General features: G+C 38.7%; 3 protein-coding genes across 3 annotated transcripts in view; 1 reads left to right on the top strand and 2 right to left on the bottom strand.

Annotated features, from left to right (window-relative positions):
- The window catches only part of LOC124172100, a 56,256-nt gene extending 49,873 nt beyond the window's left edge, over nt 1-6,383 (top strand). The window contains exons 16-18 of the mRNA XM_046551539.1: nt 581-709; nt 983-1,184; nt 2,675-6,383. Coding sequence (XP_046407495.1) covers nt 581-709; nt 983-1,135 — 282 coding nt within the window. The 3' untranslated portion in view covers nt 1,136-1,184; nt 2,675-6,383. The remainder of the gene's footprint in view (nt 1-580; nt 710-982; nt 1,185-2,674) is intronic.
- Nucleotides 6,384-6,494: 111 nt separating this feature from the next.
- Nucleotides 6,495-23,442, bottom strand: LOC124173186 (lysosomal aspartic protease-like). The gene is made up of 9 exons (XM_046552704.1): nt 23,299-23,442; nt 23,104-23,227; nt 22,167-22,290; nt 21,690-21,808; nt 20,908-21,107; nt 18,602-18,724; nt 12,008-12,121; nt 11,789-11,921; nt 6,495-6,805 (listed from the first exon to the last, which is right to left on the bottom strand). Exons 1-9 carry the CDS (start codon nt 23,355-23,357, stop codon nt 6,644-6,646), a joined length of 1,158 nt encoding a protein of 385 aa, XP_046408660.1. The 5' UTR covers nt 23,358-23,442; the 3' UTR covers nt 6,495-6,643.
- Nucleotides 23,443-23,613: 171 nt separating this feature from the next.
- On the bottom strand, nt 23,614-27,263 carry LOC124173200 (A-kinase anchor protein 200-like). The gene is made up of 3 exons (XM_046552729.1): nt 27,112-27,263; nt 26,036-26,202; nt 23,614-25,877 (listed from the first exon to the last, which is right to left on the bottom strand). The coding sequence occupies exons 1-3, from the start codon at nt 27,135-27,137 to the stop codon at nt 25,687-25,689; spliced, it is 384 nt and encodes a 127-aa protein (XP_046408685.1). The 5' UTR covers nt 27,138-27,263; the 3' UTR covers nt 23,614-25,686.
- Nucleotides 27,264-27,464: the final 201 nt, after the last annotated feature.

Below are 27,464 nucleotides of genomic sequence, written 5' to 3'. Positions count from 1 at the left end.
GTACCATCTTTTGTGTGTTTCATTAAATTCAGTGGAGTGTAATATGTACTCCTACTGGCTTATGTTAAATAATCCTAGCGCAGTTGTCACATTTTCCCCTCTCTTAGCTTAGGCCTTTGACTGCAGACAAGTGACAACCCTGAGAAAGTGAACTGCAATGAACCCTGAATTAACCTTTTACTTGAAGATTTTCCTGAATTAACCTTTACTCAGAATGGATAGCTTTATATTAAGAATGTCCGAGAGTCATCTCTAGGTTTTAGTTGCCCCTTCCACAGTTAAAGCAGTGTAAACAGTTGAATTATTTGAGATCACGGCCATGAATATGCTTGATAAAGATTTAACATTCTCCAGTTCTTCATCGGGTTGCGTGTTGCCACGCTAAGCTCTCTGCCCAAAATGAATTTCAGGGTTTTTACCAGATTCCTGACCGTGCAAAGGGCTCCAGCCCATGAAAGCGGTTTGTGTTGTCCCTGGCAATGTGATTGAAGGCCGAGCTCTTCCTGGAGTGCCGTGATGTCACATTGGCTTGCAGTAAGGTTTCGGAGCGTAATGCGTGTCAATGTCTTTCTTTTTTCAGTTCCTCATCAAATTGAATCGTCAGGAGAGAGTGGTAGAAGAGGTGAAGCTGGCCCTGAAGCCACACTACAACAAAAAGCATCTCTCCAAGGAAGAGTACAAAGACATCCTTCGCAGATCTGTTCCTAAGGTTGGTACACCTGAGCTAGATATTTGTTGCTAGTTAACTTCTTTTTATTCCTCATTGCCTTTCATTTAGGTTTTAAATTCTCTATACAGTTCCATAATAGACTATAATGCCCAAGATTCAACTTCGGACTGCAAAAATATACGTTTTGTTGAGTGTGGCCCTTTTCTTTACTACTTTCTCCATTTCAATTACTAAACTAATTTTCAAACATTTTCTGCAGTTTTTTAAATTTGTATATTTTTTTCATCCCTCTCTCCACCTTCATCACTCTAGATATGTCACAATCGATCTGGGGAAATAAACCCAGTGAAGATTCGTTCTTTGGTGGAGGCTTACGTGAGGAAATTCAGGTACGCCCGCAAGAAGGACTCTGGCGCAGCAGTGAGTGGGACCACGAGGGCAAACAAGGGCAAGAAACCGACTTGAGCCTCATCCAGAAAGAAGAGGAAGAGGACGTGCGTAATTCCTCTAGATGGTGAGTCGCCCTGCTCCCTCCCTCCCAGCATCCTCTCACCATCCACTTCGAATTTCTTTCTTTGAAGTTCCAATAAAAATTATCAAACTGTGATGGTGCAAGAATTCTAAATTGTAAAACTTTGGATTGAGAATTGGTTAACTGAAAGAAATATTGATATTGAAAAAATATTGAGCTTCAAGACTTATGTAATGCATTAATATGCATATTTACATGATCCCTTAATGGAAATCTTAATTATTTTGAATCGCATGGAAATGTAATTAAATAAGCGGCACAACTGTTGCTTTGATGAACTATGTCTTTTAGGGTGGTACATATGCTGTGGAATTCATTAGCTAGTGGAATTGGTCAATTTCATTAATTAGTGAACCCAGCAAGTTTCTGTTAACAATAAGTTTAAGTTTTAAATACCAAATGCATGGAAAATTTTAGTCACAAGGAATGCTGCAATGAAATATCAGTCCTAAATGAGCTCCAGTTCTCCCTTTCTGTGTGTCATGTTGGAAATAATTAACACACAACACAAAACTTAACTGTTGACTGTGGGTTTTGTAATGTAGTATTTGCATGATTTTTGGGAATATCGGCAAAAAATATTTGAGTTAAAACTCCGTATTAAGTTTTTATCCCTGAATATTTTGTTCTCATGCTGAAAAATGATCCTATTTCAGATGTTATACTGAAACAAACATTTACCGTATTCCTCATCAGGTGACATTAGTAGACCTTGCCTGCACTCACTAGTAGCAACTCCCAGATTTTTTACACTCGCTTTTTGTGTTGCTAATAGTATTGAACTGTAAACTTTAAGTTTACAATTGAGTAAACTACATTATGGAAAGCCCTTACAGCTTTTGGTACCAAATTAAGGCTAGTAAGAAGGGGCACGGTGAAAAACTACTTCAGGCCATCATACAAGAGTGCAATAAAAACTTTTTGTCATAACACTTTTCCTATTGATGTTTCAATGCTATTGATAATGAACGTAAGCATAACCCATGTAAACAGGGCCTGAGACATCAGTGCACATTGTTGCTCCATCAACATTGATTTGAAAAATTGTAGCTGTAATCGCATATATTAGGTATCTGCAATATGCAACAAAAATAAAGTTTGCAGGCAGGATTTACCATTTCAAGATTTAAAGTTTCACTGATTGATAATTCATTTCCTAACTCTGACCTCCCTCGCAAGTACTCCATTGTGAAATGGCTCAACAGTTGCTCGCTCAACATTGTGGAATTGTGCCATGGTGTTGGGAGTAATTGTGACTTTTTAACATTCCACGTAACTCTTATTCAGCCAACTGGCTTCTGTTGTACCCTTGGTAATGGCACAGTCAGTGTCAAACAAACAGTGGAGTGAGTCAGCATTGAGTGGAAAATTACCAAGTCTCCATCACTCCAATCATCACGCAATTGTGACCTTATTGTTTGCTGATGCTTTTGTTGTCCTCCTCGGGATTGATTCATGTTCTTTGTGCACAGGTTCCTAGCGAGGGGAGATGAGAGCTGTTGTGTTGGAGTACCCATAGCCTGTGGAAAATGAAAGCTCGGAGGGGACAGAGTGTTGCGATGGAAGCAAGCACACGGGCGCACACACTTGTGTGTTTCTTCCCTCTCCTGCCCTTGCAAATCCCTCTCCATAGTGAAAGCAATGCTCCTTGTCTCACCCCACCACTGTCGTCAGTGCCCCTGTATCAGAGGATCGATCACATCCTCCTGCCAGGAGCGTACTCGGAAGTGTTTTGTTGTTTTGGGTGCTACCAGGGGGCACGAGGCTCTGGTGTTGCCCATCTAATGTATACTGTCAGTATTGAATGCGTGGAACTTAGTTCGTACGATGTACTTGTAATTGTTGTGCAATCTTGAGTGTGAGTGATCCATTTCAATGTGATTGCTTGAGGAAACCTGTGATTGATTGGTCCACACTACTCTCTTCAAAGTTTTCTTCCTTTGGTTCCCATATTTTTTCTTCGTCTCTCTTGGAATAGAAAAAAATGACGTGTACATACAAGTCTCTCCAATGTTAGCCCCCTGTACGACACCCCATTTTGTTGACCTTTTTGCCTGCGCAAATCGTTGCATGGCAGGTGTGCACCAAGGAAGGTGGCGGAAAGGAGTGGCACAATGGGAAAGCGCAATGCAGCTGCACTAACATTATCTCCGTTTTTAGTGACAGTGCCTTAGCTTGGGATTTCTCAGAATCAACTGAAATAGCATTTTAAGAGATAGGAAGAAGACTTAACTACTGAGGGTGGAAGTAAGTCATCAGTCCAATGCATCGCTGTTGGTGTCACTGCCAAATGGTCACTTCGTGTCATCCTCTTCTAATTTAAGCACATAATTTAATGAAAGAGAAAAAAGATAGATTCATAAGGAAATAATTATTGGATGGTATAATGTTACAACCAAAACTTATTTAGTTGAAGGCTTCCATGTTTGATGTCAGTGTAATACAATCATCCGATGGCTGAAATTCTGTGCGTTTTAGTCCTCTCTCTAATATTTTGCTCTCAGCCTGTGTCTGAGAATTATTCTGAATGTTAAGCAGTTAGTAGTAACATCTCGGTAGTTAGAATGAATAGGAAGCCAATCCTTTTTTTGTGAGAAAGTGGTGGGATAGTAGTTGCATGAGAAATGCTTTCATGTTACATTGTAATGAATGTATTTTGTCATCATTGTGATCAAGTTTTTTCACATGGCAGCCGAGCTACTGTTCCGTGGAGGTCTTGAAAATAATTTTTTGTATATGTTATTGTTATATACCGACATAATGATTCAGATGGTGATGTTTTTTGTAATTAAAATTTTATTTTTTAACTTAAGTTATATGTTTGTCAAAATACGAAAAATATTATATTGGCCACTCTACAATAACTCATATTATGTACAATACGCATCACTCAGTGGCAAGAATTGTGAGTTAGTTCCAGAGTTTTTTGTTGATCAGCCAAAATAGGGGAGAATGATTTTAATGATTCTGACCTGGAGTGGACGATGCTGCACTATTTCTGTGAATGTTTTGAGAAGCATGGATGGGAAAATGGGAAAGGAGTAATTGAAGGCACGCAGATGGGCATTTTTTCATGTTACTGTGTGCTTAATTGTCATTTGGTGGTGTTCAAGCCCCCTTTGCATCCATGCGGAGAAATTTGAGTAACTTCCCTTCCCACAATTAACATGAACTTTACAGAAGGCCTGGGAAAAAAAATGTGGACGTGGTCTCAGGATATACAATGAGAATGCGAGAATAAGATAAAGCTTTTTTTTTAGATATCTTATTGTTGCAAAAAAGTAAACTAGGCCGTGCATGAGAAACTGCCTGATGGAAATGGAAAGTGACCTTTTTTCTACGAGGGAAGCGTGTGCACCCTCTGACTGTCATCAGACGCAAGTGTGAATGGAAAAGACACTTAATGCTATTTGCCAGTTGGGGATCTTCAAAGTCATAGGATGAGGTGTGTTACGAAAGCATGCTCCTATATTGGGGGAACAAAAGTTTTGTACTTCTTATTGTGTTAGGGAATTAAAATATTATGTAGGTCAGTGATAACATTTTTTAAAAGTATACTCTGGCCATATTTTTCTGTTGTGGTGTCTCCTGCAAAGTGTAGTTAAAACACTGGAAGTGGGAAGAATGTTCGTGAGAACAGGAAGGAGTTCCTCTTCTCTAGGAGATTAAAAAAGCAATTGCAAGTACGCTAGTGTATTTGTGCTGTAAAAAAGCAAGGTTCGTATTATGTAGCTCACTTTCCAGAACTATGGTGCATGTCACAGTTATTTTTGCTTCACGTTTTGGTTGTATTGCTAATTAACGATTACAATTATGAGGTTATAAAAATCTAGGCAATTCATGGAAGAATGTCTGTGCAAAGTGCGTGTTGTGTGTGGTTTATGGCATTAATTGTGAAAGGCAAGAGGGGGTCGAAGGGGTGGTCATAAAAGGTGTGGACATTTTTATTTATATTTGTGAGTGAGTGAGTGTGTGTGAGACAGTGAAAGCATGTATGGTCCTACCATCTTAAATGTCATTACATTATCTTGTTGAAAATTTTATTTTTATTTTACTTTCTGAAAAGTACTGCTTTTCAACAATCATGGGTGATTTCTTCCCTGAGAAAAAAATTGAACTTCATTAAGGTTGAATCAGTGATTATGTTTTTTTGGGATTAAATTTATATTTTATGTTGGAGAGCTTCAGACATATGCAGTCGTTTGTTTTGGAGTCTTAAGACATCGATATTACCTCGATTTTGATAGAAAATTTTGTTTCCATGAATGATACAAGTCCTATCATAGAACAAATAGTACCTATTTGTGAATCCAAAAGTCTATTGATAGTTGTACATAAATGCCTAGTTCATATTTAAAAAAACTCTGCATTAGGTGATGCTTTTTTATGAATATCATAAATGAAAATAAATTGCCAAGGTGAGGACATTTTTGATGTAATTTTGTTGATTTATTGTAGCAAATTTCTTTACAACACTTAACACTACAAAAACAACCTATCCCGAGATTTTTGTATCAACAGGATAGATATCCATCACATTTGTATATAATACAAGGATCAGTCATGGTTATGCCTTTGCTAAGTACTTAGGTAGTATTATGATAGCTGGACAACCAATTCTCACAGCCTCATCATTTCCTCAGTGTAAAAAATAGAAATGCTGAATAAAATAAAGTAATCCATAATCTTAACATTTGCAAGTGACTGAAAATGGATTGGAAAATGTGCAGCATTTTCCTATTGGGGTTGAGGCTATGAGAGGGGAATGATATATCATAGTGAACCTTTAAATATTTGCTTGAAAGCAAAGGGGTCGTTCACTCAAGTCTGGAATCACATTTGGTAGAAGGAAGGAAAAGATAACTGTCAACAAGAAACAGCCATCCTCATTGAGCCGTTTTTGTATCACTTGAAATGAAATAAAAAGCTCATGTTGTCCCGCCCTCATTTAATAATTTAGTGACATCATTGAAGTTTTTGCTTGTCAACTCATCAGAGGAAAGGCCCCATTGAAAAGAATGGCTCACTAGAGTGTAAATAATGGCGAACCACAAAAGACAGACGTGCAAAACTGAGGTGTAGCAGAGTAGTGGTTAATACTCGGAAGACAGTGGCGTCATTAACTCTGTGAAAGGATTAAGGCAGACAGATGATATTTCGCCGCTAATAACTCGAGAAGTAGGCGACACAAAAAAAATGGAAAAGTATGGGTCTATTTATTTGTCAAACTCTATCTCAATCAACAATAAAATGAAATGGGTGAACGAGCCCACTGAGGAAATAGCAAACTGGTTTCAAAACGTTACTCGATCTTTATTTATAGCAATTTTATAACAAAATTTGGTCACAAGATGGAAAAAATATACACTGGCATCTGAAAAGGGTAGTCTGTCTCCCCTTCTCGGAGGATTTCAGAGTTGTTGACTGTCTTGAGCCTCTTCTTAAGCGGCTTCAGCAAACCCGACACGGTTGTTGCCCATGTCGAATTCAGTGTAGAATCTTCCAATAAAGACATCACCCAGGATCCATAGGGGCCCATTGGGTGCGGGGATATCCAGCCCCATGAATCCGGACAAGCAAATAGTCTGTCCAAGTTGCTTCACCTGCAAAGAGAATAGACAATTCACTACCAGCACTCTTCACCACGAAATTCTTACTTCCTTCAGTTTTCATCCACAGTAAACCCTCAACCAAATAAACCTGTTTATTTCAATTTCAATACCTCTTCATATAGTAATGATGTCCAAGTTCCGGCAAAACAATGTGGAAAACCTCTCTACCCAGTACCTTTTTTATTCATAAATAATAAATACTAGAGTATCATGACCCCAAGTCATTACCTAGCTACTTCAAAATAATAATCTTTTTTGAGGGTATTTTGAAACTTGCGGCATAGAATAAGTTTAGTAAAAGTGTCCATAATATACATAGCATGCTTGTAACAGAACTTCAAAGCCAAATTATACCTTCACCTTAGAACTCCTACACATAATTTTTGTTATATAAGTAGATAGCAATTATAAAATTAATATTTTATTTGCCTAACAGCATTTATACATGCATTAAGATTTTAATTTTTTGATTGAGTAACTAGTATTACTGTTGCCATTACAGAATAACTTTCTTTGCCAACATTATTCGAATACTGATAATAAAAAAATGCCAGTTAGGGTAACCTATTCAATGCAATTAGCTCTAGTTGGAATTGCCACAATTTTGATACCTTCAGTTTCAATTTACGGAGGTTTTACTGTTGTAATAGTTTGGACTGGATTGCATTTTCATTACTCATTGATAAAATTAGATGTTAAACCAAAAAATCTGGTGGAATTGATTCGGTAATCAGAAGTCATTCATAGTGGAGAAAAGTTGAATAGATCATGGAGAAAAATGACTCACGCTTTATCGTACTACAAATCCATTTTGGGACAATGGAACCGAGTTGTCCCAAGGTTTTAAAATCTCATGTACTTGAGGCTGGATATAAATAACTAAATAGCAAAATGAGAAAAAAACTACTTGTGTGATATTTCTTGCCAATCAATTCTGCATTGGTACAGATTGAACTACATGATTTTTATGGCTTAATTCAATGTTTTTCATCACTGCTTTATGAATGTAGTCTTCATTTCCAAGGTTGTTCAAGCAAAGTTAGATAACCTTATACACAAAAACAAATGATTGATTGATAGCCAAAGTAGCATAAATGTCACAGTCGAACCAGGGAGAGTTGTCCCATAACAGGCAGAAGGGTTAGGGAAAAGGTTGTCTGGTGGGAAAAGAAAATGTCAGAGATGAACTAAAGAATTCTGCTAAGAAAGGGATAAATCCACCCTTAAAAGAGATAACAGAAGAAAGGGTACATTGCCTAGTATTTCTCATGATGCATGTCCAAGTGACATTGTTGTACAGGGAGGTGAAGTCATGGCCTTTGACTGGGGGACAATGATTAGTTGAGAGATAGTCATAGTAGCCAGGGTTCTCCACCCTCTTTCTTCTTGTGTGGGCCATCTTTGACTGGCTTGACTGGAGATTCTTGTCTTAGCTAAAAATGCTACGAGTTCCAAACTAACATCAAATGCAGAAGGGGAATTTTGAATTTATCACGATGAGATAAGAGCACTACCAGGGCATTTTTGAAATTTTATTCTTGGTATCATTGTTATCCAAATGCCCATGCTATAGCAAGTGCCTACATCAGCAAAGGCAACTAGCTTATACTGAATGATGTTTCATACAGATGGAAATGAGTTTTCTTGGCAGGGGATCCGACCGGCTCGTGGTAAATAATCCTAGCACAGTAGTCACATTACCCCACTGTTAGCTGCCCTCGACTGTGGAGTGTGTAATGACCCTCAGAAGAGCAACTTCGATGAACCCTGAGTTTACATTACTCAAAGAACATACCTTGACACAAATACTGCCCAAGAGATCTCTAGATTTTATTTGCTCCTTCCCATAGGTAAAGCAGTATAAATAATTGAGTTGTTTGTGATCATGGCCTTGAATACGTTCGATAAAGATTACAATTCTCCAGTTTTTCACAAAGTTGCATGTGAGCACACTTAAAATTCCATTCAAAAAGATTTTAAGCATTGCTGCATGATTCCTGAATTCAAATTCCGTTACAAAAATCATTTCCCCTGACTTTTTGAAATTCTCCCTCTGATCATTACATAATATTTTTGCTTGGCTTGACCAATCGCCTCCAGCTTCACCTGTAATTCAAATTTTCCTGGGAATTACACATAAACAACATACATAGTCTTATATGGGTTATCCACAGTAGCTTGCATTGTGATTAAATTGCTTCTCTGACAGAGACATGGTGAAGTTGAGTGTGGAACGCTGAAGAATTTGTCTTCTATATTTTTTTAGTAAAGGAAACAAGATAAATTTTTGACAAACTAAGTATAAACAAAGTTACGCAACATGATATAGTCTTAAACTTAATTTTCCACGAACAATTATTATCATGGTGATGTATGGAATTAATCAATTTCCTAAGGAAAATAAATGGCATCTTCCCATGTCAAGAAAGCAAGCATTTAGCCAGTCAGTGACCTGGTGGCTCTTTTCGAATCCTTTTTCATGACACAAAATTTCCCTGATGGTATAACTAATACCTTCAGGCTTAACTTTGTGAAACCTTTCCATTATGGAAAATAAAAGAATAAAACCTTTTAAGATTCACTGAAAATGTTTTAATTGACACGAACCAGGTTTTGTAACACAATTACATCTTCACGTGAGTCACAGGTGAAAATATTTTCAGTGAACTAAACAAAGATTTATTTTTTTATTTTCCCTGATGGCATGGACAAGATTCCCTGACCCATTCCAAATCTTCTCACTTTGCCAGGCTATTAACCAACCTGGACTTCCCTCAAGCAAGTGATTCTGTCATGAACAGAAACAAATTTTCTAGTGAAAAAAAATGGAAAAAAGCTGGTTAAGTAAATCATCTGAGAAAATTTTCCGACAACCCTTACTAAGGAAATATGTTTTTCTCCTCTCCATTTACTCTCCTTCATCAAGCAACCGTGGCAAAAACATTAAAGGCTGCCTTAAAAATCACACCTCCAGAATTTTGTTAGTTAGCTTAAAGTAAGTACAGTGGAACCTCTTTAAAGCGAGTACGGGCTATAGCGACACCCCCGCTATAACGAGAGATAGCCGATGCACCGTCAATTGACCCTATAGTAAGCATGTTAAAAAATTCGGTTTTACGAGACCCTTTTGGTATTGGCTCTCGCCATAGCGAGGGTTTCACCTCCGGAAGACTTTCATCAAGACTCCTTAACCTCTGTAATTGCTAGCGATCTGTTAGAAATGAAGTTAATGGAGTGCTCAGTCTCAAATTTATGTGGTAAACTGTCGTTCGATAAGTAGTTAATTTTGGTGAAAATATTGTGGCATTAGCATTCGCGAATGCTTCATCTTCTTTTGTTCCTCGGGCGGCAGAAAGCAGTCGGCAGCATACCCGCGCGTCCGTGAGTTGCGTGAATAGAAAGCATTTGATGGCAGTCACCATGGCCAAAAAAACACCAAACACGTCTAAGCGAGAAAACAAAAATAAAGGAGTAATATGAGAGTGTCGAAATTAATTTATCGTCCTATTCGCTCTGCAAAATTAAAAAAAACAAAAGCGCCCAAGGAATGCGGATGATGAAGAGTTATAAGGAGCCTTGTTCGGGTGGTTTTGCCCACTCAAATCTGCGGGAACTTATGAGAAAGGGGCTACGCCTAAGCCTAAAGCGGAGTATTTCAGGAATAGATTTCGAATCGAGAATTTTAAGAGTGCGGAAGGTTGATTATACTAATGCGAAGCACCAAAGCGTTATCTCCCCTCATAATTGCTAGTGATGCCTGCGGTGTAAACCCAAAGTTGTGGAAGAAAGGACTCCGATCATAAGTATCTTTAGAAGTATTCCCCGCGTCATATAACATAGACGAAACGGAACATTTTTCCATACAACTCCCCGACAAAACCTTTGCAGTATGAGGTATTTCTTGCAATGATGCCTCTAAAGGTAGGTAGTGCGCCTTAGCGATGATGTAGGATGTACGAAGCAATGATACTCAGCGTGAATTATCCGGATGGACGTATTTATTCTCCGTTGCGGATTTACGAGGGTGAACTATTCGCATCAGTGGTCGGAGTCGTACTGGCGCTCTCTTCCATCACGTGTGTAGCCGAGCATCCCCTGGTGGCCGCTGGAAGAACTCACTGAACAACTAACTCTCGTTTGCAGTGCCGTGGTAAACTCGGTGTATTATTTCGAATACGTCGCGAGCGTAACACTCAAAAAGAAACTTTTTTCAACAACGGCAATTTTAATCACATCATTTTTCAAGCTTAGTAAACTTTTTACCATAGATGATGAAGATATTACATTATCTGATAGAAAAAGTCTTCCAAGGCGGGAACTACAACCATCCACCGTTTTCGCCTGTAGAAACAAATGTAATGCGTTAATTCACTTCACTGCCGCTCAACGTACAGAAATAATAAACATACACCAATGGAAACATTTGAGGCATTAAATAACCGCGGTACTGTTTTATCAGTTAATTTTTGAATTTTCAGTGGAAAATACCAAAATGATCATGTAAATGAACTAATTAAGGGCATAGAAAAATGGCTCCGTCGGTTGTGCATTGGCATAATGATCGACGAAACAATGCTTTGAATGATTTTTATTCAGTGCGGCGCTTATAAATTGTTTGAATAGTTAGTCGTTGTTTGAGTAAGGAAGTTTAGTGATGGAAATAAATCGCCTTTCGTTTGGATTTATGCTTAAGTTTACCGGATTGATGTTTATCTGTCGCCGCACCACTCCTGTTCCTGTATATCTGTTCGCAACATTATTTGCTCCACCTCCGGTAAAGCGACAATTCGCTATAGCGAGTGTTTATTAGTGCACCGTGGGGTGTCGTTATATCGAGGTTTCACTGTAACTTTAGAATAACATATGATTAAACCGGGGACTTCAGATGAAAATTTTTCTTCAGTCCATTTTCTCTCGTTCAACAAAACACTAAGTTCGATTAATAGATAACAGGGAGGAGGGGTTGCTTCTTACCGCCAGGACGTAATCCTTTCCTTCCAGGGAGAAACTCTTTCCTCCAATAACAAAGTCGATGACTGGCAACTCTGGAATCTTGTTGCAGTCAATGACGTACTCTCCTCCAACAACGGGGGTGCCACCCAGAGCCCTGAAAACGTAGGGACGACATTTTAATAGACATGCAAGCACAGTCATATTTCATGACAATCTTCAGGGTGCACATTGAGTACATACTTGTTGAGGGCAGTGACTTCGTCCTTGGGTCCAGCAATGAGGCTGGTGCCCGTGTCGGCAATGGCCTCACAACCAGAGCCGCATGGAGACACGCTGGCACCTTGAATGACGACCCTGAAAGAAAATAATGAAATATGTAGATAATTCACAGCAAAGCAAACCTCCAGACTAGTACATATCTTCAAAGGCGTGCCACCTCGTGCTTTGTTGAATCTCAAATTCATGGCCTAATGGATTGAAATTAATGGATTAATTAATGGATTGAAACTTGCACAATTTTTTAATTGGTAAACCATACTGGTTTCAACACTCACTAGTCATTTTCGAGGGAATTACAACTTCTGTCTATATTTCTGAGGTTAAGCTAGAGATGGAACACTATGTGGCATTAATTGAGGGGGGGCATCACACAATCATCTTTTGAATGATCAATATCAAACCCAATCGATCACAAGCCCAAGTGACAATCCTCAGAGGTAGGTACACTGATATGATCAACTATTTTTTCATCATCGGTTCTAACGAGAGTGAGAACTTTCTTTGCTTCTTAGAAAGGAGTCCATGTTAAAGGGCATTTGTATAAGTCTTCAATTACTATACTTTAAGTTCAAATAACCAGCATTTAGAATCAACTTATTTATTTTCCAACTAAACTGTTAAAATTGTATTTTCTACACAAGTAGGTACACACACATTTATAATTCCCTTGGCAATTCTACCTTTAGCCTGGTGCTAGGCATTTTTATGCACATGCACTTCATGATCTCAAGTTGCACTTGCAAACAGCACCAGTTCCCAGCCTACTTGGACCTTAAACCATATAAACTACTAGACGTGTCACGCTCCACCCCTCCCCATGGCTCGCCTTGTGGCCAACATCTCCCCTCCCGTTTTAAGGCGGCACGACGTCACGCTTGGGAACCACATGGCTGGAAGTACAAGGCTGCGAATGGTAATTCACTGAATCATTTTATGGCATTGGCAGTAACTAAAACATTTTGTATCCGTTAATTGAAGAGAGAACCCTTAGTACACTTCCACAGATTTTTTCCTTGTCGCGACATGCCTTGATAGTGTGTCGCGTTCACCCTGAAATCTCCACTGGGCTTGCCTTCACCGGCCGGTTCCATTGTGACTCACTCTCCCATTTCCCTGTATTCCCTTCGCTGGGTGTGCAGAGTTATGGTTCAGGCAACCACCCCTCCCCTTCCCAAATAATCCTACCCCTACCTACACACCCACCTCCCACCAAAACCCCCCTCCCCTCCTGGATAGGTCGGTGGGCTGGCCGGGAGAGCCCAAGTAACCATGCGTCAGCCAGGAAGCGAGTCTAGGTGAGAGAGGCGAGCGAGTCGTATGCGTGTGTGAGGACAGAGGAGAGGAGACAGACGAGATGGTCGACTCAGATGAGTGTCCTGCCTATGTGTAGAGAAAGCGCCCGAAGGATATTAAGCCGTATCTCCCGACGCTCTTCGGTAAGTGGATCAGCCTCATTATTGCAAGTGCACAGCATTGGGTGCAATTAACTGGTTTCTGGCCGGTTGCTGAGACATGGGTCGATCCTATCTCTTGTTCTCTCCAGGGCAAGTACTCTGGGGCTATGGACACCACTCAGGTGATTTCCTGGATATACGTAGCTGAGATTCGGCTGCCTCTTGGCAGATATGAGCCGAGATCCAGCTTTCTCCTGTCTCAGAGATTCGGCTGCCTTTTGGTAGATATGAGCCGAGATCCAGCATTCTCCTGTCTCAAATTTTCAAGTTTGGTACCAGAAGAAAAGACAATATTCTCATGGTATCTTGTATGTATGTTGCATTGTAATTTTTTGGCATTTGTTTAAAAGGAAACTTTATGTTTGGTCAAATGTGCAATAAATTAATTGCCATGTTAAGTGTGACAATTGTGTGAAGCCCTCCCTTCAGTGCTGTCCATAGGAAGGCAACTTTGGTTGCCTGGCGCCCGTAAAAAGAAATTCCTATGAGGTTAGCCCACGACTCAAGAGATCGGAGCCTGCCGAGAGCTGCCGGGTACCAGCTTATGGTAGGCGGTCCCATCGGATCATAGGCCGAGGGATGGCGTGACAAGTGATCTAGATCATTTGGACAATAGTTGTGAAGGAATTAGACCTTACACAAAAATTGGAAACGGAGCAGAATTTTAAAAGAGTTTGTTGGACGTTCACGATGTAATGCTGTTACGCCTTCACATATTGAGTTTTTTAACTGTCTCTCACGCGATACACATCGTACTGTAAGCAAGTGCTATTTAAACAAGTGATGTCAACAAATCAGCTATTCAGATGAGCTACTTAGGTAAGTAATTTAGTCATTTAATAAATACATAATTTTTTTATTTAGAAGACAGCACCCGTGTTATTTATATTTTATAGTGGTGGAAAAAGGTCCGGTGCCGGCCTTGCAAGAGACACCACGACTTACGTACACTACGGAAAGTTCAAGGATAAAATTATACTTTTTAATACATTTATAATTTAGAAAGAAAGAGAGGCTTGAATTAAAATAATTTTTAAAATAAAGTTGCCTTATAACAATCAATTTTATTCAACTTATACACTAACTTATTAAATATGTTCATGTAATTACGTCTGCGTGCAAGTTTTCAATTAATATTCATTCAACAATTTATTACATTTGGTTACTCTTGTGGGCCTAAGCAAAGGGAGTTTACTGTATATAAACCCCCGCCGAAATCAAGGTAAATCTAAGTGTCCTGGTAGCGCAACTGGTAGAGCACCTGGCCGGCAACAAGGAGGTTCTGGGTTCGAGTCCCAGTCAGGCCGCATTTTTACCCTCTGATTTCTGGCTTTTTCCATCTACCACAGCACCATTGTCCTCGTCCTTTCTCTGTTCCATGTTCCTATCCCTTTCTTTCCTTACCACTGAATTTATATGTATGTTTGCGCTTAAGGCGCCGTGTGAATGAATGAAGTAGTAATATATTTTTAAAAGATTTTTATCATATTGCGTAAGAAAAGAGGATGAAAATTCAACGATCATATAAGAAGTGAATTTAATTTTTTTTAAATCCAATAACGATTATTCTGTGAAATGTGAGAAATGTAACTGTAAATTTTCTATTTTGCACGGCAGGAGGAATATTATTTCAAAGCACTTGGAGACACAGGAACATAATAGATATTTAAACACTGCTGCATCTTCCTCCAAAATAATATTTTACTATTTTTTTGTAAAAACGACTTATGGAGTCAAAGAAAAGAAACATCTACATACTACCCACAAGGCATGTGGCAGCCGTTCGTACATAAAAAGGAAATGCGAAATTAGATCAGCATTTATTGAAGTTCTTCATGGTTTGGGGGAAAAACAAATTCCCATACCTATCCGTTCGGCTAAATTTCTCTCTTAATTTATCAATTCTGTCAGACCCGGAAATATAGCCGCTCTTAAAGATATCTACTCTCAATAGGGTAGTTTCCTTCACCAAAGAAAACGAAAGGCATTGATTGCGATTCGTTACCCACCATTACTGCATTCATAATATACAAATAATTTGGTTTTTGAAATACCGGTTTAGACGAATGGGAAGGGTCAAATTTTATCCTCATTTGAAAAAGGCTAGATTGGCGCCCATGTGATTCCACTCCAGGTGACGTCACAGGGACCTAGTTTCTATACGAGAAGATAGGAGTTATACATTGTCTGAGGTTACCAATGCATGCATGAGGCGCAGAGCTCAGGGAAACATGTCTTAATAATCACTTATTAAAACTGGCTAAGGTCGGAAAGTTTTCTTCATTTGATAAGGTATTAATAATCCTTATTTAAGCCAAGCGCTACCAGCCAGCAGGGTACTCAGCTACCCGCTAGCAGCCTGCGTCGTGTCAGCGCTAAGCCTCGCCTCAAGGTCACCTCACAGGGCGGCAGCGGGAACCAGAAATACGTCACACGGAGAGATTTCCCGGCATCCATACTTACGCGTCGTGTTTTCGCGTGCTTGTTCACTTTTCATTTAATCGCGAAAAATAGATATCGTCATTAAAAAATCTAAAAGCATGAAATATGTACTCCAGGAGTAATAATCTTTCGATTTAGGCTATAAAAAAATAATAGGAAACCACCCCATTGTTCAAGCAATCTAAGCCTAGCGGCCTGTACGCCCATTGCAGTTTTTGAAGAACCACGCAGCCTTCCTTTGCATTTTATCCAGTTCAAGGATTAAGTCTTTCTGCACCGGATCCCTCTGTGCTCGCTGCATATTCAAGGTGCAGTCGGACCAGTGCAAAATAGCACCTTTCTTTTACTTTCTCATCCGAAAATCTTCCCACAATAGGCTTGCTGAATCCTAATTTCTTCGGGGCTATGCCCCAAATATTCCGTATAAGCGCAGCTGGCACTTAAACTATGCAAAACTAGCATAAAACTAAGCGAGCATTAGCAGAAGGGCTCATGTTTTTTCATGCTATTTTTCATAATCATTCCTTTGGGTCTAAGGCCTGTACATCATAAATTATCAAAAAGTTAATCAACAAAAAAACTGCCTGCGCTGGAATAAAATCCGAGGCAACAGTGTGTTATGTCTTTCCCTACATGCATTTTCCGAACCATACAGTAAACTAGTAAAAACTACAAAAAAATTGAAAACATAAAATGATTGCATATTTTGCAGACAACACAAACGCAATGTTTGGAGAAAAATCGAGATGAAGTACACCTAACATTTCTTTTAATTAAACGAAAATCTTAATAAAAAAATTATTGGTGTGGGTTGTGCAGCACACATAATACATAAGGCTGTTCAGACAGTTGCTGATTTGTTGCCTGCAGTTTTGGAAAATATTAATTGTTATTAAAATATATTTTTTTTTATTTCCATATTTCACTGTGCATGTTGAAATGCTGAAAGAATTTTGCGAAACTTTGGAAGTCGAAAGTCAGAAAAGACTTGGTTACTGTAAAACGCACTAGTTTGCTCTTTCGTCAGTTGTCGAGAGAATTTTGAAATTATACCATACAATGAAATCCTACTTTCTATCACAGGTTTATTGCCCTAGAATTTCAGAAAGAGAGTTTTGAAAAAGAATCCTCAAATTTAGCTAGAGTATAAACAATCAATCACCTTTTTTCAAAATGCTATTTAAGTTATTGAAAGTGATAAAATTTCAATAATCAAAGTAGCAAATGAAGTTAAAAATTTTAAATTTCTGTGTCAGCAGCGGTTAGAGAGTAATTTTCTTCCGTTAACCATCGGTAAGAGTATACATCAGGTAGAAGAACAAGGTGCAATAAACCGTGTAGATATCATGCATGACGTTAAAAATTTCTAAAGTGACTGTATTTATTATTTAGAAGAGTGGATGGCATATTAAAATGCAAACAATCTACTGAAAACAATTGCTCAAATATAATAAATATGCCAAAGAATAAAATAATACTCAACTCAATTTTTAACGCACTGTATTTGTAAATTGTACTTGAGTTGAATTTAAATAAAAAAATATATTAAAGTACTAATTTTGCGTTATAAATTTTTCTTGCTCAATAAAGACCAAACTTTTAATTAGAACCCTCCCCCCCCCCCCACTCGGTCAATGGTGTCACGCTTCATGAATGTTAAAATCTGGTCACCTTGGGTAAATATCTTGAAACGTTAAATGCTCTTGTTCACATGGCATTCTTAATCAATGCATTTAATACCATCGATTCTCTCCTTATCTTGTTGTATGTAACTTTTTGCTCACATTCAAGGCTGTAAGATGCCTTAGTTCATCGCAAAACTATATTTTTCATGTCTAAAATCATTTTGCATTCCCAACATCTTCATAAATAAGCGACTTTGCACCGGATGAGTGTTATAATGCTTAAACGCGTACACGGTACATCGTTTGCTTTCTCAATTGTGACGTCATGCTCCCTCAGCAACCCTCCTTCAGATGCTGGCCACAGCGAACCAGCCACACTAGCAGTTAATGTAGTCTATGGTATGGACCGAGAACAAGAGATATCCCCGAAAGAAAGTTAAGTCGAGAGGAGTTGAGGAGGGCTGAGGCTGATTTACAGAGAAAACTATCAATAAAGTAAACGTAGGGAGGGAGCACTAGGAGTGAGATATCCATAAGTCAATGGTGGGTGGTATTCATGAAACTTGGTCGAATTAGCATGGGGTTTTGTCGATTTTGAATTGACGTGAAATCTTTGAAATGGGTTGTGCCATACACATTTGTTACATTGAATGCTTCTATTCTGTCATTTGCTCACTCTGACTGTGAGTCATGCAATAAAACATCTTGGAATGTGACATGGCATGGATATAATAATAGAACATGGAAGTAAGCTCCAAAAAAAGTCATTTGAGACAGCTAAGGAACAACTCAATTTTAATACAATGCACGGAGCAGTTTGCAGATTGAAAGAATGATGCCATCCAATGTTGCTTTCTGAATAAAAATCCTAGAGCCATGAATCTTAATTGTTTGCTGAGTGCTTAATTTAATTTTGTTGCTAATTCTATGTCAAATTTAGCCATTTACATTGGAAAGAAAAGAAAGTATTTTAAATAATTAAAAAAAAAGTATTTTCCCCTAAAAGTAGGGACAGAATCGATGACATTACTCACTTGTCCATTGAGAATTGCCAGTAAGTCTTCTTCGACAAAGGTACATAGGTGAATTCTCCCTTATATTTCTCCGGGTCAGAACCACCAAAAATAATTTCACCACCTTCGGCTGCCGCGGGATCTCTGTTAAGCAAAGAAAAGCAATTAAACGACTTAAATAAAGAGGCACACAATTGCATACACTTATCTCCTTTTTAAAATCAACAGATTCCAGTTTGAGATAGTGATAGGTATCCATGAAATGAGTGGCACTTTCCAAAAGATTTAACGAACATATTGAGGGTGGATTTTTACTATGCCTAGTTTAACCATTTTAGTGCCAGCCTCTTCAACTATATGTTTCTAATCCACTAAATTGTATGAATCTCCTTCTTTTGATGTGTCTTCTATCTTCGTGTAGATCTTTGGACAAATAAATTATTGTTGTTATTATTATTATATGTGGCACACATGGAGAATGACTTGGCTTTTATGACCAATTTGTATGATTTTACTTGGGAGCTAAAAGTATCCAATAAGACCGTGCTGTGGCTATTTTTTTTATTTTCATTTTGTGCATGCATGATCGATTTCGGCAGTATGAAACAGAACATGTATGAGGCAAATTAGAATAGGTTCAATTTTCCGCTTATGTACCAGTAGGGTGCTTACATTTATTTTCGCCCTCATTCTGCATTTACAAATTAACTTGTACATTCACATTACGGACTATGACCAGGCCTAAACGCATGCTGAAGTAAATAATTTCTGAGTCATTAGAGGGAATGCTGAATAACTATGAAAGCAAAAAATAAGTAAAGAGCAGTAAGAGTCTTGAGAGTGACTTTCACTGAAACAATTCTCCCGTCTCAAAGGACTTTGAGAAAATTTCTACAGGCCCACAGATCACATTCAGAGGGAGTGCTATGGCATGCGATTCCTTCTCAGTCTAACATGCCAATTGTACATTTCCCTTGACCATCAGGCTACGACTACTCGCCTCTCCCAGTCCACATGTGACAGCAGGAATAAGATGAACCTGAGAAACCCATGATTGATAACTATCAATACATAAGAAATCGTTTCCAGAATGAAATTGCTGATCTTCATTATGAAACACATCCTTACTCTCCACTCTTAATTAAATATCGACTGATCCAGGTTTCAGCATCTCAGTGCCATATTCTACGTTCAGTGTCACGTGGTTGTTGAGGAAGTGAAGGTTAAAAAGGTTGGAGGTGACAGATTGAGCGATAAAGGGTAGGAGGATTGGGCTAAAACAGGGAAATGGTCACAAACCTTGGACAGTTTAACTCTTTTGAATGAAGAATTATTTTGCATGCATACCTAAGGATTAAAACTAAAAAGTGCCCCATATTAACTTCAGGAAATCATTTTTCCGCACCAAATAAATGTGATACACGGCAGTTAAAATATAGAACACAATCTCAGGATAGAATATTTTTAGCCTCATCAATGCAAATTTTTATAAAGCTACAAAACACTCACTTAACTCATAGACCCAAAGGACAATTGACTTCGAGTCTTAATACTTAAGCCTGAATCACATGGTCATTTTTTCCATCCATTAGAGAGACAGCTCCAACAACGTTTCATACGTCCAAAAAAGTGATTGCTTGACCCATCATTCTCAGAGTCACACAATCGCTCTGCTATTCACTTTTCCATCACTTCTCCCATATTTCAAACTGTCATTCCATTAAAAGGCAAACGAGACATTACACTACCTGCTAGCGGCTGAGCGTTCTGATTGGCTGAAAGACTGTGCCAGTGATAATTTCAGAGACAGAAAAATGGACATGATGATTGATGGAAATAGGGATGATATTCCAATCCCTCGAGACACCACAGAAAATATTCGAGTGAAAGTCATTTTTCTGCCATCAATGGAGTGATCATTTAAGCTATCGCACGAAAGGGATGAAAAAAATAATTGCGTGATTATGGCTTTAGGTTGTGAGTAGGGAACAAAATCTTAAAGAGAAATCTCTATGAACCCGAAAAATTTCCATGAGAAGACAAACAATTTTCTCCTCCAGACATCATTCTTTTGTTTGTAAAAATAAAAAAATTAGTTAAGTTTCTCAATTAATCATCCAGGAATGGTTGCCACCATGACAGCTATTATTGTTAATAGTAAATGAGGGTACTCAGTGAATAGGCAGACTTTTGGTTCCTTGAACTGCTGATAAACGCAATTCGCCATGTCTCTGTAGTTATAATTATCAGGCAGAATATTTCATGACTTGCATTTTATAAGCATAACAAAACCATTCAATGACACCATTGGCTCATTATTCCAATACCTGTTCAAGTAGAAGGAGAAAATAGGCTCCGGAACAAGTTTTTGCTCCACCATGTTGTTGAACACAGGGGGAACTCCATCAACGGAGATTGTTGAGTAGGCCATGCCAAGAATACCATCAAACTTCGCTGCAACAAAAGCTAAACCAGGTTCGCTCATAGCTTCTGCAAATGTTTGTTTTTCCACAGTGACACCACCAACCTATGGCCATAAGCACAAGTTAGTAAAATATACAGTAATAAAGCAACCAATTCTACAGCACTTGTTTCCACCCAAGCAAATGAAAGGACTTCAAACATAATTGAAAAATTTAGAAGCACAGTATTTCACATATTAATTAATTTGCTTAGTAGCTTTAGATTTTCAACAATAGTAGGGAACCACAAAATAAATAAGCAAAGTGGAGAAAGGACTATTAGACGCCAATGCACCTCAGAAGGAGAAAAACAAACTCTGTACTTAAATAATATTTCTCAGTTCTACAAAACTGAAGAACCTTAATATCAGTTCACATAATTAAGGGTGTGAGAGCAAGAACCACACAATGACCAATTTTTGCAATCCTGAGATTTCCACCAACACATTTTCCTTTACAATCAGAAACTGTTATTTTCAGCAGTAAGTTTGGAACAAGTACAGCAGACATAGTAGAAATCTTCTGTTTAGCTCCGAGGGAAAAAACCATTATTTTTCTCGACACTTCACCCTTGGTTATCTATCTGGTTCTTGCACTCTTGTCTTCCATTGATTCATAGGGTATCTAGAACTTAATTCTATACTTACGGTGACACTATCTGTCGACAGGAAACCAGATAAACTTCCAGAGCCATACTGTATGTCAAAGGATGTTCCATTTGCGACATAGGTTGACGATTTCCTGCTGTCATACTTGTTATGGAGTACTGACAAAAAGATAAAATAAAAATAAAATTACTTTGACCACAAAATCCGAAACAATTAACCTACATATTACTGGCACATCACATCAGATGAGGGGCAGCATTAAACTCATTACTACAAGAAGGCTGTCAACTCGAAGCCTCAATATCATCCGTGTTGTGTGAAATGAGGGCGATCAATAGCCCTATCTAGGAACCATCCTCAATCACTACTTAACACACAAGTTGCTCTTTTTATCATTTGAGATAATTATGAACACACATTATTATTCTGGAAAACAGGAATTAATGGCTGGAAGTGAGAGACGTTTAGCAGAAGACAGAAACCAGGGGTATATATTCAAAATGTAGTGGTACTTACAACAGGCAATATTGGTGAAATGGCACTGCTTTGAAGGGACCCACAGGTTGGAGGACCCAGTGTCGAAAACTACTTTAAATGACTGAGGAGGGTTACCAATGGAAATAGGACCGTAATACTGGGCCTGAAATCAAGACAAAGAACACATGTATTAAATGATACCCAGGTGGACCCTAACACTTTCCATCGGGTGCAGGGGGAACCTGAATTCAGTACAATTCCAGACAAAACATCGTTGTTACACATGAATCTCACGATAAATTATGCAGGTTTAATGGAAAGCTGTTAATCAAAAGGTGCAACTCAAAAAAGGTTACCTATAAAAATTCAATTAATAAAGAGGAAAGAACATGTCCATTCCCATACTTTTACCGTCTTCATTTGTATACATAAATAGTCTTCCTCATCGCTACAAGGAAAGCAGCTACAGATAGGATGACGACCGAGGTCGTCACTCTAATTGTGTTAAGAGATATAGGAAGCATCATGTAATGCTCAAATGATTATTTATTAAAAGTAATTACTCGAATCTATCCGTCGGATTAAGTGCATTCAAATTTCGCTCAATTAACTATACCAATGATAAGCAACAAAGGTGTTAAAGGGTTGATTGAAACAGGGTGAGAACCTCAGGTAGGGGTGCAGAGGGAAACGGCGATGGATGCTGTCAATCTACGACTGTCATAATTACGAGGGATGCAGCTGAAATTTCCAGATGATCGTTAACTGATGAAAGCGACTCTATACGTTCAAATTCACTGAATGACTACAGAATCAAGAAACTTAATCCACTAATATCGTGGCGAAAGGGCCGAGCAATTAAGCCATTGGGTCCATGGCAATATCGCAACGGCTAGTTATGATGGGAGTAATTTTAGAGTAAAGAGTTTACAGAAAAGTAGGAGTAATTCACTATCACAGATAATGAAATCCTTACATCCATGTAGTTGGATAGCGGTTCCGGCCATGCTCCCCTCAAATTGTGGTTGCGGTAGATCTTCACATCAGTTCCAACTTCCTTCAGTGTTCTTCTTGCTGATGGGATCTTGTAGAGAGGAATTCTAAAAGAAAACGAATGGCTAATACTTGTTCTTGTAACACTTCTCAGATCCAAGACCTACACGACACTTACCTGACTAGATTTGCCTGCACTAGCGTGCATAGGGCAAGGCACAAAATCGCAACTTTCATGGTGACAGCTCAGTAATTGTCTTATGCCCTCCAAAAGAATCTTAGAGTGACAATTCCTCAAGCGAAGTCACACGTATATATATCATCAGCTTATCGTTGAGTCATGTGAGTCTCATCGATAATTACGTTACGCTTCAAGCCTCTCGAAAAGGGCGGCAATTCAAACATACTCGCGTGACGTGGTCGTAGAGGAAACTTCTCAGTTGCTAGGTTAGCAGGGTCAGGGGTAGGGACAATGATGAAATAAACCCAGAAGTCATTGGAAACTAATCCTTTATTGCCATGTGGACTACTTTTAACAGCCTCCAACATTAATGACATGGAATATACATTTTAATTTGAACACTCTCCAACATCTGTAGTAAACTACAATATGCTATTGGCAAAGTCAACCCAAAATGAAGAACTCAAAATAGTTTGTCAACACTTTTGTACTTCGGTGAACATGACAATGGGGATCCTTCCAGTGGCATGAATGGGAGAGACTCAAAAACTCCAGTTAAAGGAACACACTGTGGTGATTAATTACGAGTCATCCTGTCAACTTCCTAAGTTAATACTAGAAATAAATGCTGAACTTGAACGCAATTATCTTTCACACATCCTATTAGGTTAAGGTAGTCTATATAAAAAATGACACATCTCAAGTTCACTAGAAATTCCTAAGTCCACTTCTAAGAAACATTTCAAGACAAGAAATTAAGCATTTTCATTTACTACTTTTTTTCGTCATTAGTAACTTTAACACAACCTGACTCCATTAGCAAAAATGAGTAAGCTAAGTTTCCTGGGTAAAAACATAAGATTCAGCACCATAGTTCGTCAGAAAAATAGGCATTGACCGATAAAAAATACTTTCTCTGAAACGTCCTCGTTAACAGGTGGAATAACAGGATGACAATATTGTTGATACGTATATTGAAAACCATACAAAACATGGAAATAGTTACAATACGAACACCACATTGTGTCCAATAGTATAAAACAAGTTTTCCAAACTAAATTGAGAACTGCCTCTCAATTTAACAGCACTTTGTCCAATTGGGAGGTCATATTGGAAGCATTTCATAGTCTGACTTCAGACAAACATAAATTACTCAGGAATGTAAAAAAAACTAAATTACAATTATGCGACAACCAGAAATAAATGCACTTGAAACACTCAAAAGGTCTCGCGTTCCTAAATTGGAAAGCATTTTTCTGTGTATTGTTCAGCTAAGATACAGAATAGGTAAAAAAATGAAAACTCTTCCCTGCCCCCGTCATACTTCTGCCCAAACATTTTAAAGTGAGCAACAAGAAGACAAGGGGCCGTGCAGCACTTCAGTAAAACCATGTATGGGGCAAGCACCACAATGCAACAAGAAGAAACTTGATTCCAGCAGGAGAAAAGAACAGAATGGGAAAGGATGATCATGTATGTAATATTAGCACAACCATATTGCCACTCTTTGCACACATGGCAAACATAAGTAAAAATGCATTCACACAAAGAAGTTACAGGGAAAAAAGGGGGAGCAAGGAAAAGAGGGGAGGCTGTGAACAAGGAGCATGCCTGGGCGATTGGCAATTCTGAAACAAGGAAAAGTGTAACACAAAAGAAATTCACAATAAATAGCAACTTGAAAATTTTCGGCCGAAGCCATCCGAATAGCATGAAGAACCAGATCTGATTTACTCTGAATCATTCCATGGAGTCGAGATTAGTTTCTTAATCACAAAAATAAAACCAATAACCACACAATACTGTATTCACAATCACTTTTTAAGTATCTGATCCAAGAGTACCAACACTTTGTAGCTCAACTAATCCAACTTTTACAGCAAATTCGAAAGTGCCTAATCAAGCACTAGAGCTTGCACCCACAAAATTTCAAATGTTATTTACCATTAGGATATGACGCTCTTTCAAGTTATTACTACTCCAAATGAGAGGGAAGAAAGCCTAAGAATTTGGTGTTGTACAGGTCTCAACACAAATCTGTGTGCACCAACGTACTTCGCCCTTGCCTGTAGTTGATAACAAAGCAAGCAAAGGAAGCCCGGATGACAATGACCTTGTTTTCACTCCTAAACTGGTATATTAGCCACCTTCAAATAGTAGTTCAGCATACCTAAACTTTCTTAAATTATCCCATCAAACACTCCATACTCACACACATCCATTGAATGCCAACTGACTGGCAACCCATCATTCCTTTCCATACTCTGTACATGAAGGGTTCTTAGGAATGTCCCGTGCTCCTCCAAAACCTTTCTTAAAACCCAAAACACAACCCATTTCACCCCCTTCTCAACTTGCGCTCCCACCAAGGAAGTACAAGGCTCTTTAAGCAACCGCTTCCGCCTCGCCATTGGCAGAGGTATCCTCTGCTGCTTTCGTGGGGGTTGCTACCTTCTCTTCAAGTTTCGCCTTCTTCTCAGGCGTCTCACCATCCTCTTTCGCGTCGCCGTTCTCGGCTTCTGGGGCATCTCCACTTTCCCCGACTGATTTCCTTTTTGTGGCAGCTGGTGCCGTTTCTGCATTAAAAAGGAAAAATAGGATTACTTTCTAGTCACAAATATGCCAATTTTCATTACATGCGAGGGCGGGACCTTATAACATAATCGGGGTAACAATTGTGAGGGGAAAGAAAAAATTATCAAGAGGCAACACGACATTGATAAGATAAACATACCAGTCGGCTCTCCATTCTCGGTAGCCTCATCTTCCTTCTTGTCATCGCCATTCTCCTTAGGTGACGCGGCGTCGCCAGAACCATTCTCACCCTCTACTTTGTCCTCAGATTTCTCGACCTCCTTCTCTACCTTCTTCACCACCACCTCCTCCTCGGAAACCACTTCCCTGTAATACATACACGAATAAGTACTCTTACCATACATATAACAATAACGGAATTCGGGGGGAATAATTCTTAGAGAAAGAATTCACTAACCATTCAGGTCCACTAACATTTTTTGTAATTTCACGCACTTCTTAAACAGAAAATACATCTCCGAATATCTTATTCAAGTAATTTAGACGGGAACAACGGAGGAGACGGGCCGAGATGGGGAAATACGTCGATCACATGTAGGCATAATTTCAAAGAAAATAGCCTTATAAAAATAGAAATACGCAATGGCGAATCACAAAAAATTACATTCGTGACTCGAGCTACCTGTTGATACACTATTTGCAAAACACTTTCCATGACATGGCGATTGAGAAATAACTTAAACTTAATTTCGAGACGACAGAGATGGCAATACACTTAGTCGGAATAATTGAAAACACTTATTGTATCAAACATACGCACAATTAGGCAATTAACCAGCGATACCGGCAAAATGGTTACTCTCTCCACACGGACAAATACATGACTCAAGTTATATGACATGCTGATTTTGAGGTCTAGGGCATTTACTTACTTCACGGAAATTATAATAATAACATAAGGACAATACAACAATGGGCAACAAAGGTCTCGAAACTCAGGCCCGTCCACAACACTTGGGGTAAAACGAAGGTTACATTTTATGCTTAACCCCCGAGAAAATCAATGGAAAATTGCCCATAATAATGATAAGCAATTGTAATTAACAGCAATTAGATCAAACTTTAGCCGTTTCACGGCAAAAATAACATTTTAATATTTCGACGGCATGGCAGCCATTTTGAGCAACGCTACCATGCCCGCGAAAACAAAGGACCAGGAATAAAACTTATATTCACATTGATACTATAAAATACAGAGCGAAATAAGACACTTACTTCTTGTCAACAGCTGTATCTGCCATTTTTTAAGTTGTTTTAGTGAGGATTGGACACGGAATTACCAAAGATATCCGCCACACAAAAAGAGAGCTACACGGAGACCGACCAACAACGACCGACGCTCGAGTGTGAGAGAGAAAGAGAAAACCCGCGCATGTACCACGTGACCTTCGAAAAGCCGTTTTTCCCGCGTTTTGTAGGTGGCTCTGCCATCCCTTTCCCAACCCCCTCTTTCGTGACAGAAAATATTCGTGATTTAAATATGTAGTGTTGTTAAGAACCTGTTTATTCTTCACGGTCATCAAGTAAGTGAGGAGTAGACAAGTTCAGTAACCCTCTTTACGTTTTCT

This window comes from Ischnura elegans, chromosome 1, assembly GCF_921293095.1.
Source record: "Ischnura elegans chromosome 1, ioIscEleg1.1, whole genome shotgun sequence".
Classification (NCBI taxonomy): Eukaryota; Metazoa; Arthropoda; class Insecta; order Odonata; family Coenagrionidae; genus Ischnura; species Ischnura elegans.
Note: the sequence above shows the minus strand (reverse complement) of the source record. Positions and strands in the feature narration are given on the sequence as shown.